This window comes from Bubalus kerabau, chromosome 17, assembly GCF_029407905.1.
Source record: "Bubalus kerabau isolate K-KA32 ecotype Philippines breed swamp buffalo chromosome 17, PCC_UOA_SB_1v2, whole genome shotgun sequence".
Lineage (NCBI taxonomy): Eukaryota > Metazoa > Chordata > Mammalia > Artiodactyla > Bovidae > Bubalus > Bubalus kerabau.
The window spans coordinates 29,007,351-29,020,947 of record NC_073640.1 but is presented as its reverse complement, the minus strand read 5'-3'; the positions used below and the strand labels follow the sequence as shown (position 1 = coordinate 29,020,947).

The window sequence follows — 13,597 nt, the reverse complement described above, 5'->3', positions numbered from 1 at the left end:
GCTTCTTCTGGTCATTCTTCCACAGACGGATGTTGAGCCATGGAGAAGGGGTGGTATGCAGGCTAGGGGGGCCAGGCTGGGGACTGGGATCTAAGGCTGGGTTCCAATCCTGAGTCTGGAAAACTCTGGTCATGTGACTTCGGGCAAGCCCTCAGTTGCCTCGTCTATAAAATGGGGAGATTAACGCTTGCCTTGTTTGGTTCTTGTGAGAGTTAAGTGGAGTTGCATATGGAGCTTCCTCAGGGGGGAAGCTGTGACGATGCTGGAACCCTCAGGCTGCAACCTCGTGACCTCTATGGGGTTTTGCCGCAGCCACTGTAGAGGGAGCTGGACTGAGGGACCAGCAGCTCATAGATGGTCAGAAGCTGGGGCCTGAGCCTGGTAAGCAGGAGAGCTTGCTTGGCTCCAGTGGAAAACCAGGGCCTTCCTGGAGCAGCCTGTGGGCCCCGCCCCCAAGGATGGCCTGTTCTGGCTTCATTTCCACTCACCCTGTCACAGGGTGATCCTTTCGCATGTCCAACCCAGCCACCTCCATCTCAGCCTACCTGAACCCCTCTTCTGCCCCCATCCCTGTCCCCCAGGGAGCCAACTGCAACTTGGGCTCCTCCTGCTTCTCACAGGCAAGGGTGGAGGTGGGGAGAAGCAACTACCTCTGCCTGGGGTCTGAGAGTTAGTGGAGTGTGGTCAGCAGGGATCCCTGTCCTGAAGGTGGGGTGGAGATGAGGGTAGAAAGAGGACCAGAAGCTGCCCCTGCTGCAGGGGACTCAAAATGCTGCAGAAGGCTTAGTGGAGAGGCTGGAGGACCCCAGATGTGACCAGGACACCATGCTTCTCTTCGTGTGTGGCCATGGGGGACTTGCCCTTGAGAAGTTGGGTGGTTCCTTCCTGCAGGCGTCTGCCTCTCAGCAATGATGCCCAGGGTCCCTTATGCGTCTGCTAGGCTCGAATTCTGGCTTCCTTTCTAGCTGAATGACCTTAGGCAAAGCCCACCCACCTTGCAGAAACTCCTAGAAAGCACTGGCATGTGTTTGGTGCTTTATAGCTTCAGGTCGCCCTTCCTGGACAGACGGTGGTCTGTGTGTGCCAGGGGCAGGAGGAGCCCTGGCAGATCTCACATAGACTGCAATGACTTTTTCTTTCTTCTTTTCCCACTCCATCTCTCACAAAGCAGTGGGGCTCCCACCTGGCCCTCAGCCTCTGGGCTCCAACTTGGGCCAAAACCAGGGCAGTAAATGGAGCCCTGGCCTGGGGGTTCAGGTCTTAGGGCTCTGATAGCAGGTGGTCCCAGGCAGGCTCTGCTCCTCTCAGGACCTCAGTTCCATCTGAAGCGGAGGTGTTGACTCCGATCTCTGAGGCTCCTAAGAGACCTGAATCTGGGAAGGTGATGGGATCAACCTGTGGCCCCCTTTCCCCTCCCTGCCTCTCCAGGCCTCCAGTCTGGTCTCCACCTGCCTCATTCCGGTCTCTTGGTTTGTGTCAGAAACAGCATAAACTGGCTTAAGCAGCGGCCTTTCACTGTACCTGACCACACACAGATAACCGCTCCCACCTACCTACCAGGAACCCCAGTTTCCTGTGCTCCATAACTCCATCCTTAGAGCACGGAATTTTCATGGGCGAACGTCCAACATTATGGCTAGGGGTACAAACTAGCACTGTCTTCTTCTTTCTTAAAAAATATATTTGTTTGTTTTATTTGACTTTGCCGGGTCTTAGTTGTGGCATGTGGCATGTAGTTCCCCAGTCAGGGATTGAACCCCGGACCTCTGCACTGGGAGTGCAGAGTCTTAGCCACTGGACCACCAGGGAAGTCCCAGACACTATCTTCTCTAGTCTCTGGCTTATCATTCTCTCTGCCCCAACCACTGACAGCATAGGGAGAGGGTGGTCCCTTGGGGTGAGGGGTGACATCTGGATGAGAGCCAGAGGACTGAGAGGGAGAGGCTAACATAGGGACTTCCCTGGTAGTCCAGTAGTTTGTTGCGCTTACACTGGCTGCAGGGGTCGTGGGTTTGATCCCTGGTCGAGGATCCTGCATGCTTCGAGGCTCAGCCAAAAAAGAAACACTAACATAAATTTCACATTTTGGAGTTAATAATTCCCCCTGCATGGCTTGGGTGGGTGTACATTCTCTTGGGTCCTCAAAGTCATTGCCAGGGCAGGCTGGGTCACCAGAGACAACTTTCCCAGGGAGCCCACCATCTTGCTGACTTTGTGTGGCCGGCTCTGTGCTCAGCCCCACAGCAGGGCAGTGGGAGGGGACCCTGCTATCCAGGAGTGGAGCCCGTGCCCATGAACCGTTGTGGCCCTGCTGTGCTCTTGTAGTTAAGAGCACCACAGTCAAGCCCGGCTGGAGTCCTGCCTCTGCCACTCATAAGCACCAAAGGTTTGGGAAGGTTTTTGAATCTTTCTGGGCCTTATTCCTCATCTGTGAAATGGAGCCAGTAACACTCTCTTCTGGGCTTAGGATGAGGGTCCCATGAAATGACCCATGTGGAGTATTGGACATGTAGCAGTCACTCAGAAAAGCAGAGGACTGGGAGGTCTGAGGCAGAAGGGAGCCAGCCTCGCTCTCCCAACCGAGTGTCAGGGTTCTCCTTACCCTTCCCTGCCACTCCCCCAACCCACCGTCACTTTCCTATCTACCAGTTGGTTGGAACCTCATATCATCTCCATGAGACGGGCCGGGCAGACCTGAGGATCTGCTTTGTGTTGACACTTGAGAAGTCCAGAGGCTTCCCAAAGTCAGATAGTTTGTGATGAGAGATGCCTGGAATTGTGGGGGCGGGCCAGGTGGGCCAGGCAGGGGATAGGCAGTTGGGCAGGACCGTCCTAGGCTCTGAACCTCACAGGTCTCCACCTCCAGCCACTGGAGCTTGGGGCTCTGGTTCCAACCTACTCTTTGCTGGCCAGGAAGCTGGGAACAATGGCCGGGACTGGTGCTGGCACCCGGGCTGGCCAGGGGAGCAGGAGAGCTCTTCAACCAGCAGTGGAGGTAGGGGGCGTGGTGTGGCCAGCCTTCTGGCCTGCTCTCAACTCCTTGAGGGATTGGAGCCACCGTTCTGCATCTTCCCATCTGTGCAGAGACAGCTCCATAGAGAGCCTTCGGCTGACCTCCCAGCCCCCAACTTCATCCCTTCTCCAGAGCAGGCCCTAGACGAGGACCACAAACTGCTCAAACCTTGGAGAGTTGCCCGGGGCCTAATTGCCCGGCCCAGACTCGCCTGTGATAAGCTCCACATCCCATCCTCAAGCCAGTGCTTTCTTTGTTCCTTGAAGGTCATGCCTCTAGGAAAAGCCTTGGCCGCCATTGATTTTCATAGATCTACAAAGATTCTGGCAGGAATGTCCAGTCCTCCTCACAGGGCCTTGAAAAGGAGGTCGAGGGGAGGGGTGGGGGTGGGCCAGGGCTTGTGGGATCTCCCTCTTCACTCTGCATGCGTGTCCATCCCCATTCTGGGTCTGCATTCCTGCCTTTGTTCATCTGTAAGCAACACTGAACACCTGCTGTTTGCCAGACCCCGAGCTGGTGCAACTGGGCACGAAGGTAGGACTTGGGATGAGAGAGTTTTGAGGTTTTCATGTATATCAAAAGATAGGGTCAAAAATATCAAAGCTGCTGGAATACAGTACAAAATACTGCCTGCAAGAGTCCTCCTTGACCGTCCCACCACCCTCCCTCAGCCAGGACCCTTCCTCCATCCCCGATCCTCCCCATTGCCAGGCCCAGGGTGAGAGGATGTGTCTGTGTGTTACTCTGTAATAAACACAACTATTACTTTGTAGGAGTTGTTTCATTTCATCCAGGTCTTGTGTTGGTTCTGGGAGGCCCCAGGCCCCCTTCCTGAGTCCCAGATTCTACTGGATAGATGAGAGGCGGCCAGCAAATACAGTATTTCCCAAGACCCTACTGTGGGCCAGAGGCTACGATTCCTGTCCTCATAATCTTGGGGAAGAACTGGGCAGAAGGGAAGACTGGGGAGAGGCCTGCCTGGAAGAAAGGATGAGATTTGGGTAGGAAGAGATGGCGAAAGCATTTCACGTGGAAGGAAGGCTTTGACCAAGGGTTAGGAGGCAGGCAAGAGTCTGAGTGTTTGGAACAGCAAGGAGACTGGTGATGGGGTTTGGGCTGGGGTAGTGCGTTGAGGCCCAGGGTCTGGGTTGTGGCTTGGGGTCAGGCCAGAAAGGCCTAGAGGTGAGGCCATGGAAGCTGGGCTGTCCCCAAGTCAATGGCCACAGGGAGGATTTCTAAAGTAATCTCTCTATGAGGAGCAAAGAGCCCCCTGGGACTGAGGGGACTTAAAGGCAGAGATAGAGGCAATGGCTCAGGCTCAGTGGCCTCTCTCCATCTCTTGGGATTTTTCAACCTGCAGGTGATGAGGAGGATATAAGTCAGGGTTTCCTAACCTTTGTGGGCAATGACTCTCCTGAGAATCAAGTGAAAACAAGGAGATTTTCCATGGAAAATGCACATATGAGTGGACCCATGGCTTTGCACATGATTTCGGATGGTTTGGATCCCTGAAGTCCCAGATCATAATAGTGTCAGAAGTCCTGTTCAAATACCTCCTGAGCCTGGTGGCTACTGACCCTGATTTGGGTCTGTCCTTGCAGACTGGCCACAGGTGGGATGGTCTTTGGAAGATCCTGGAGCTAAGTGCTGAGGATGGCTGCTCTAACCCCAGCCACGCCAAGACATTCTTCTTTCCCCCTTTGAGCAGGGTTATTCTGGACTTTGCCCAGGAACACCCATGGCTGTCTGCAGGGCATCAGACCTCCTTTCTATAGGTTGGTAGGCAATCAGAACTAGTCCTGAAGCTTTGTGAACAGAGCAGATAACTTTTGTTTCTGTGGTATATTCATTGGCTATGCTCTGGGCAGAGGAAACCTTCTCTGAGTGGCCTCAGGCACCTCGCCTTACTTCTATACTGTGTTGCTTCACCATGAATCGAGGCCCTAGGCCAAACCTCCAGGGCCTGACTCCACTTCTTCAAGGGGACCCAGGCCCAGGGAAGCCCCCCAGCATATATTGGTATGGCAAGGGCTTCTGAGAGAGGGGTCTTAAATCCCTTTTGTGCCCTCTCTTTTCTCTTTTTGACTCAAGTTCAGAGTCTGAGGTGGAAGGGGCTTGCCTGCAGGCCTATAAGCAGTGGACAGGGGCACAGAGAGAACCTAATTCCTGGCCTGAGTTTGCACCTCATCCCCAGCTGGGGCTTGGGGCTTAGACCCTGACTCTCTGCCTGGGGTCACCAGATACATCTTTCCTAGACCCCATCAGTCCTCCAGGAGCTGGCAGGAGGCAGGTTAGGGTAAATATCATCATCCTGAGGTCCTGATCCTCCCCCAGCCTTTGCAACACACACACACACACACACACACACACACACACACACACACAGGGGTTGGGTGCCTCCCTGTGGAGTGTAAGGTTTATTTCTACTTAGGGAAATGGGTATGGCCACCATATACCCTTGTCCTGCTGGGCAACATGAGTGGCACAGTTAGGCAGCCTGGGTGTCAGCCTCCTTTTCACAGATTAATGCCAGGGGGTCAGATAGTTGACACGACTGTGGAAAGAAACAGGGGTGAGATGGGGGCCTCCAGGGTGTCCTGGGGAAAAAATCAGGTTGTCTTTCTCTAGGTATTCCTCATAAAACCCATCTACCTGCCTTCAAGGCTTTGAAAACACCTTCCATCCTGTCTCTTACGGCTCAAGAGCCTTCACTGGCTCCCTATTTCCTTTCATATATTTTTGGCTCGTCCCTTTGATTTTCAAGCCCCATTTCCAATTTGCCTCATTCTTATCTCCTGTGAATCTGACTCATTTTTCAATCATTTAGTGAATCTACTCTGGGAGGCATTATATACTAGTATAAAAATAGATAGCATTCCCTTCTATGTGCAAGGGTAGGTGAGAGAAGACAAACTTTCATCAATGTGGAATTATAATGCAATAGTCTGTGTGCTCCAAAATAGAGAGGGATGCACATGAGGTGACCCTCTGGAGGGGGGTGGAGGGGAGGGGCAGAAGGTCAGAGAAGACTTCAAGAAGGATGGGACATCTGGGTTGGGCTTTAAAGAGTAAGGAGGAGTTTTCCAGGTAGAGATGGAAGGATCATCTAGGCGCTGAAATAGCACAAAGATGTGGAGTGCTCCGTTGTGTGGGTGGTTTGGGTTGCCCCCAGGAGTCTGGTACCGCTGAAGTGTAGGGAATGGGACTGGAGAGGTGGGAGCCAAGTTATGAAGGTGCTTGAGTATCTCGCATTCTCCTATTGGGAACACTAGTCCCAGTCCTTACCACCTTACCTGCCTCCTGGAAGGCAAATTCTTGGCTTTTTCCAACATATTCCTTATACATCTCTTTACTCTTTCCGCCCTTGCTCTTTGTCCAGGTAAACCCCCACCCCGCTACTCCCCATCTTTGTCTTTTGTCCTGACTGGGCCAAATCGAGTGGACATGAGTTTGAGCAAACTCCGGGAGATGGTGAAGGACAGGGAAACCTGGCGTGCTGCAGTTTACGGGGTCGTCGCAAAGAGTCGGACGCGACTGAGGGGCTGATAACTGCTCCCTCCACCTCCCAATAGGCTGCACTTTTGCCGGCAGAGGATCTCTCTAGGGGGAAGCCCTTCGAATCCTCTTGACATCACCCAGGAGGGTACAAATACCCCGGGAACTCCCTCAAGAGGCTCTGAGAGTGGAGAGGGATCTGAGCATGGCCTGAGGACTGTGGACGCCAAGCGCGGTCCCACCGGAGGCGTGGCCAGATGGGGCTGGGCGGGGCGGGGTCATTCCCCGCCTCCTGCAGTTGGGGCCTTACCTGTAGTTGGAGCCGAAACGTCGGAAAGCATTCCTGAAATAGAGGAGGGTGAGGCCGAGGCGGAGAAAAGTGATCCTCTCTGGGAACCGCCACGTCGGGAGGTGCCATCCCACCAGAATTACACTGCACCTTCGCCCCACCCAAACGCCTCCACTCTGAAAGGGTGGAGTTGCTAGGGACTGGATGACAGGATGCTCCGTTTGGTAGGAATTAAACATTTACTCATTTTGAAATTGCAATTTTCTTGTGGTATTTTGGAGCCAATCGATGCTTTCGAGGTCTCACATTTTCAAGGGCCACTTGGTATGTGCTGGTGAAAGCTGCCAAGACCCCAGCCTCCTTCCCAGGTATGGGGTCCCCCGGGGTCTGTGCGGGGTCACTTACAGGGAGTCGAAAGGCAGGGGCTTCTGTCCATAGCGGTCCAGACTGGGATTCTGGTTAAGACAGAACTGGGGCGGGCCAGAGGGATGGGGGTGTCTACTGAGCGGGGAGGGACACGGACCTCGCCCCTCGCCGACGCCCCACACATTGCTGACTGCCGGAGATCTTGGCCTTCTGGGCTGTCGGAGACCGTAGTCCAGGTCTCTTCTCCCCCTCCCCGACCCTCGTGTTAGCAGCTCCTCCTCCACCCCGGCGTCCCCAGGGACCGGTCGGCGAGCAGCCCTTCCTACCCGCCAGCTCTGGGTCACCTCCGGCTTCAAGTACCGCACCGCATAGCCGCTGAAGCTCTCGACTGCGAAAAGACCGCTGGTCTCCGGCCCCACACACGCCCTGAGCAAGCCCGCCCCGGCTCTTACCTGGTCCCCGCCCCTAGGTCAAGCCACGCCTCACGCCTGCTCGAGGAACCAGTCCCACCTCCGGACTTTGTTCCGCCTGCCCTCCACCTCCGCCCCACTGGCTATCACGGCTCGGACCTGGCACCGCCCCCTCCCCAATATAAGCCCCGCCTCTGTAAACCTCAACCGGTCCGCGTGCAGCACCCTCTGAGTGCCGCGGCTGCTGCTATTCCCCTGTCTTTGTCAGATTTCACCCAGGAAGCCCCCTACTCTTCTTTGGTCAGCGCTCGGGGTCCCAGCTCTATGGACCCAGCGGCTCAGTTGTCTCTCCCGCCCTAGGGCATCCTCCGCGCGGTTAGACTGACCCTTCTTACTCGCGCAGGGCAGCTTGAACTCTCCCGCGGAGGACACGAATCGGGACCAGTCCTCGATGGCGCGCGTGAAGCAGGGCCAGTCGACCCTGTTGATGCCCGGTGCGATGGGAGCCAGCTTTCCCTCGTGGTACCTGTTTCGGAGCCTCTGGCCGGTCTCCGTGATGTCCTGCCAGGAGGAAGGAAGTCAGGGAGCCGGGCGCACTCGAACCATCTGACCCAGGGGGCTCCCGAAGCCCCTCAAAGAGATGGGAAGGGCAGGGTAGGGTCCCAGAGAGGTAGCTGAGAAAGTGAGAGGATTGGGACCGGAGGTGCTTGGTGCTGGGTGCACAGAGGACCTTCAGGTCCTCTCTCCAGGGCAAACCAGGGGAAAAGGACGCTCACCAAGCACTGCAGGGGTTTGTTGGGGACACCGAGAAGTGTGAAGTAGGCATTATCAAAGTCATCTGAAGGAGAGAGAGAAAGGGAGAGGAGTTAGTGCAGTTATCAGAAACAGGGTCATTGCCATACATTGCCAGAGGGGATAATAAATTAGAGCCTATGGAAAGAAATTGGCATTATCTATCAGAACTATAAATACACATATCTTTTGACCCTATACCCCTACTTCTGGGAATTTATTCTATTTTATATTTTGCACAACTGGGAAATGATGTGGGTATAAAGTTTACTCATTTCAGCGTTGTTTGTATTATAATAGAAAATGACTGGAAAAAATCCAAGTGTCTGTCATTAAACGACTGGTTAAATAAACCATGATGCATCCTCACTATGCCTTGATTACAAATAAAGTTCTTGATTCAAGAACTTCCAAGGTACAGAAGAGTATATGCCATGTGCTACCTTTGTCTTTAAAGACTAAAATTGAGACGACTGGAGGCAAACAAGAATATACATTTAGGTCATCACCTAACCACGTCATCAAACAGCACCACTAATAGTCTGTTTGATGTTAAGCGCCCCCTGCCGAGCCATCGTGGCAAATATGGCATTCAAAGCTAGTGATAGCTTTTACAGTCAAGCCTCTACACCTAATTCCTGGTTTACAGAAACTAGACTGTCAAGGTAAATAACACCATAAGAAGGAACTACTCAAATTCACGATGTAAGACTTGTCTACAACACAACTGTTTTGGATTTCTTAAAAAGTCAATATTATGAGGGAAAAATGGAAAGTGGATAGATTGGTTTTAGACTAAGGCCCAAGAGACATGACAACCAATTACAAGGCACAATCCTAGATCAAATCCTGGTTCCAAAAATGTTTTAACAGTTGTGAAAGACATCTTTGTGGATAATTGGGGACATTTTAATATGGACTGAATATTGGATGTTAGGGAATTATCTTTAACTTTCCTAAATGTGATAATAGTAGGGAGTCATGTAGGAAGTTGTTTTTATCACTAGAAACTGATTGCTAAAGTGTGTGTGTGTGTGTGTGTGTGTGTATGAGAGAGAGAGAGAGAGAAAATAAGTACGGCAAAACATTAATTGAAGCAGATAGAAGGTAATAAATGTTCAAAATATTAGTCTTTCAACTTTCCTCTATGTTTGAATATGTTCGTAATAAAAAAAAGTTGGAGAGGAAAAGAACAGATTTGTATTTGCCGTAGTAAAGAATGAAAGGATACACCAGGAACTCAGAGTGGTTACCTGTAAGTGAGAATGAGGGGAATGAGGAGGAGCAAGAATTTTTTAAAAGTGCATTGTTACAACATTCTGAACCTGTGGCTCCATTGCTTTGATTAAAACTTCCAATAAAATGCATATCTAAATCAAGAGTTCTCCCTATAAATCTAGATTCCTGGCTTCTCCTGGGAGCTAGGAAATTGGTAGAACTGTGCTGACCCTTCCCACACAGCAGTCAGGGGGGACCCTATAGCTGCTCCCCTTTATAGAGGGGCGGGTGATGGGGCCCCACCTCACTTTTACCCCACCCCCCACTGCTTCCCTACACACTTCCCCTATTTGTGTTTTCCCTCTTGGCCCTGCAGGAGTCTCTGTGGGACCTCTGGAGATCCCCCTATCCTCTCTGACAGGCTCACTCTATCTGTCACCCGAGCCTGAACCTGGGTGTCACCCTGGACTCCCCACTCTTACCCCTCTACTTACACTGGTACCAAGTCCTATTCCTTTATCTCCTAAATACCTTCCAAATCCCTCCCCCATGTCCAAGACATTGTCACTACCTCCTGAAGGCTGTGGTCCCTCCCAGTGTCCTAACCACTAACCCCTCCCCATTATCCACTTCTAGTCCCTCTCGGTCACCCCCTCCCTGACACCCCAATGCTCAGACCTCTTTTCTATTTAAAGTTTTCAGGGGTTCTTATCTACCTCCCAAGAAAGTCCAGATTGCTGAGCTCAATGACAGGGCCCTCCCTGAGCTGCGTCCCCACACCACCAGCCACAGCTCCTGCTGCCCCCACGTACTTTGTCCTAGGACCCAACCAAATCCCTCAAGTTCACCAACACCTCAAGCAGCTTTTCCCCTCCAGGCCTCTGTATCTGCTGCTCCCTCTAGCTAGAAGGCCTTTGAACAAAGTACAAACTCAAGTACAGACTCAAGTACAAAGCGGGCAATGAATAAATGTGCTGAAATGCATGCATGTGGGCATCTGCGTGGCACCCCTGACTCAATGCCCAAGCTTCTCAGCCAGTGAAGAGTTCTTCCTTAGCCCCGTGTAGTCCTTAACCCCAGAGGCTTCCATGTTCCCCTCTCTTTCATAACAGGTATCTTTCTCTTCCTTTTTCAAAGGGAGAGATGACAGGGCAGAAATTATTACTGCTGTTTTTATTCTTCCTCTTCCTGCACTGCTGACCTCTGCCGTTCTCTCTCCATGAATAACAACATTATTGTTGAACGCATAGTATGTGCCAGGCACTACTCTAAGGACTTCTCATGCCTTATCTCACTTTAATCTCACAATTTAATCTCACAAAGTTAATCTCAAACCAGTTGATCCTAAAGGAAATCAGTCCTGAATATTCATTGGAAGGACTGATGCTGAAATTAAAGTTCCAACACTTTGGCCACCAGATACGAAGACATCACTCACTGGAAAAGATCCTGATGCTGGGAAAGACTGAAGGCATAGGAGAAGGGAGCAGCCGATGATGAGATGGTTAGATAGCATCACCGACTCAATGAACAAGAATTTGAACAAACTCCAGGAGGTAGTGGAGGACCCCCATGGGGTCGTAAAAAGTCATTCCTGACTTATCGACTGAACAACAACAATCTCCCAATAGCCCTGAGAGGCCACCCTGTTAGCATTCCCATTTTACTGATAGGGAAACAGAGGCTCAGACCCGGAGGATTCTCAGGCAAGGAGGAGCAGAGCTGGTCCTAGTCCCTCTAAGCCTTTCATCTGCCACTCCTGGCTTCTCCCTCTGAGATCTCTCTCCTCCAAACGATCCACGCCTTCCCCTAAGGCCCCAAGGGGCCACCGCAGTGGCCAGGTGGCCCGACCTTTGCGGCAGTAGGTGGTGGACTGGCAGTGCTCGTCTGAAAGGCAGGCCTTGACAGAGTCCATGTCCATGCGGCGCAGGCTGGGCAGGGCCGGGTGGTAGAGCTGCTGCTTCACGCCGGCCAGCTGGTTGCGCCTCGGGGGCATGGGGAGTAGGATGGCTGGGGATGTGTACATGTGGGTGGAGCCATCCTCCCAGGGCACCAGGTCGATGATGCGGGCCATGGCTGGGTGGCGGAGACACCTGCAGCAGACACCCTTCTGTGTGGGAACACAACCTTGGCCAGTGCTGACTTGTCATCCAACAGGTATTGAGCACCTACTGTGAGCCAGGAGCTGTGGTGGGGTCAGGGACACTCAGAAACACACAGACCCACACAGATACACACACACTCACAGAGCATGTGCTAAGGGCTCTGGCAGAGGTCCGTACAGGAGCGGGTGTGTGGAGGGAGGCTGGGGCTGGGGCTTTCAGGGAATTGTCTAAAAGAGATGCCATTTGTGTCTATTCTGCAATAATGAGCAGGAAGCAACAGCAGCAAGTGGGTTCAGAAGTGAGCTCAGCCTGCCTCTGGGTAATTAATTATGGATTTCTGGCATTAGCTCGGGTACCTGGCATTTACTCAACATTCTACAGGGAGACATGGGGAAGTTTTAAATAAGGGGAGAAACGTAATGGATATGAACTAGAAAAAAATATGGCTGGTTCTCCAGTGTTCCCTTTTAAAAAGCAGATATTCCCAGAGCCTTTGAGTCATTTAAACTTCAGTGAGAATTTGTTGAGTCCGGTTGCTTCCTTTTTGATCCTAGTGGGAGGTGAGAGATGGAGGAGGGCAACAGGGAGGTGGATAGGAGGAGAGAGGACCTTTAGTGGGGAGAGGGCATGACAACTGGATGGGGAAGCTGCCCCAGGGGCTGGGCCTTCGAAGGGAGGCACAGGGAACGGGAGCAGTGAGAGGAGGGGGCGGGTGGACCCCTTGCCCCCCATCCACCTCTGCAGTACCTCACCTGCAGGCCACCAGCCCCAGGTGCACAGGCTTATAGAGAATTTCTCCTCCTTTGCCTGCTCAGTGGGGAAGAGAGGTAGAGAGATGGGCTGGGCCCTAGTGCCTTATGAGACAGGAGAATAAAGGGACATTCTGCAGAGACAATGCCCATTGCAGGCTCATTGTGAGGACACCGGCTCCTTGGCAACCCTGGCAACCACAGGCTCCGAGGAGAAGAGCCTGCTGCCCCCTTGGGTCCTTGCACTGGCCCCCTTGTTCAGCTTGCCTGAAGGTTGCTGTCTCTAGGACTCACACAGGATGGGCACGTTGAGAAAATCAGACAAGGAACTGGGGCTTCCTGGGGGTAACCATGGTAGGGCTGGCCAGGGCAGGCTGTGTGACCTTAGACTAGTCACTGTCTCTCTCTGGGCCTCAAAGTTCCCATCTGTGTTAGGCAAGGGTCCTGGGCTCTGTCAGAAGGGGTATCTGAACTGGCAGGGTGTTTCTCTCCTTGCAAACCTCAGGGAAGAGGGCACTGCCCTGCCTGCCAGTCCTTGAGGCTCCAGAGGTGGAGATTAGTGGCTGCCAGTATCCAGGGTCAGCATAAGGGGATCAGTGAGATTGGTGGCCTCAGCACGACAGGGATTAGCAGGTGATACTCCGCAGCCAGCCCCCTGTAGGCCTGCAGCTTCCCTCCCACCTTCCCAAAGCGAGGTCATGAGGGCCTAAGCCAAGCGCTCTGAAGTGGTCAGAACTACTGCGGGAGATCCCTGGCAGTCCAGTGGTTACGACTCAGCGCTTTCACTGCTGTGGCCCTGGGTTCAGTCTCCGGTCGGGGGATTAAGATCTTTGCAGATTACATAGTGCAGCCAAAAAAAAAAAAAAAAAAAAAAGAATCACTGGAAGTGGGAAATCCTTCCAGCCCCATGAGGGACCCCTGTGGAGATGCTAACTTATTTGCATATCTTGGCATGTGCTTTGCATACACCTATCCACTTGCTGAGCCTAATGGGCTGTGGGACCCCTGCTGTGAGATTCCTGTAGGATTTGGCTCCCTAGCTCCTCCTCCTCAAGTGTAGTGTTCCATCCAGCCCCCAGAGCAGCATCTCCAAGTCCCACCCCTTAGAGAAAAATTTCCTAGAGTTGACTTCATTCACCACCTCATTGAAAATTTTTCAC

At 52.6% G+C, this 13,597-nt stretch overlaps 2 protein-coding genes across 2 annotated transcripts in view; one reads left to right on the top strand and one right to left on the bottom strand.

Moving 5' to 3' along the window:
• Window positions 1-5,410: 5,410 nt before the first annotated feature.
• Window positions 5,411-12,590, bottom strand: SPMIP8 (sperm microtubule inner protein 8). The gene is given in 9 exon segments (XM_055552364.1): window positions 5,411-5,567; window positions 6,819-6,851; window positions 7,203-7,267; window positions 7,490-7,551; window positions 7,960-8,134; window positions 8,350-8,411; window positions 11,435-11,690; window positions 12,452-12,484; window positions 12,486-12,590. Coding segments are annotated over 9 exon segments (822 nt in total). The 3' UTR covers window positions 5,411-5,536.
• CNGB1 (cyclic nucleotide gated channel subunit beta 1) overlaps window positions 6,839-13,597 on the top strand; it is an 80,935-nt gene continuing 74,176 nt past the window's right edge. Inside the window, exon 1 of the mRNA XM_055552358.1 lies at window positions 6,839-7,021. The gene's annotated coding sequence lies outside the window, so the exon portion shown is untranslated. The remainder of the gene's footprint in view (window positions 7,022-13,597) is intronic.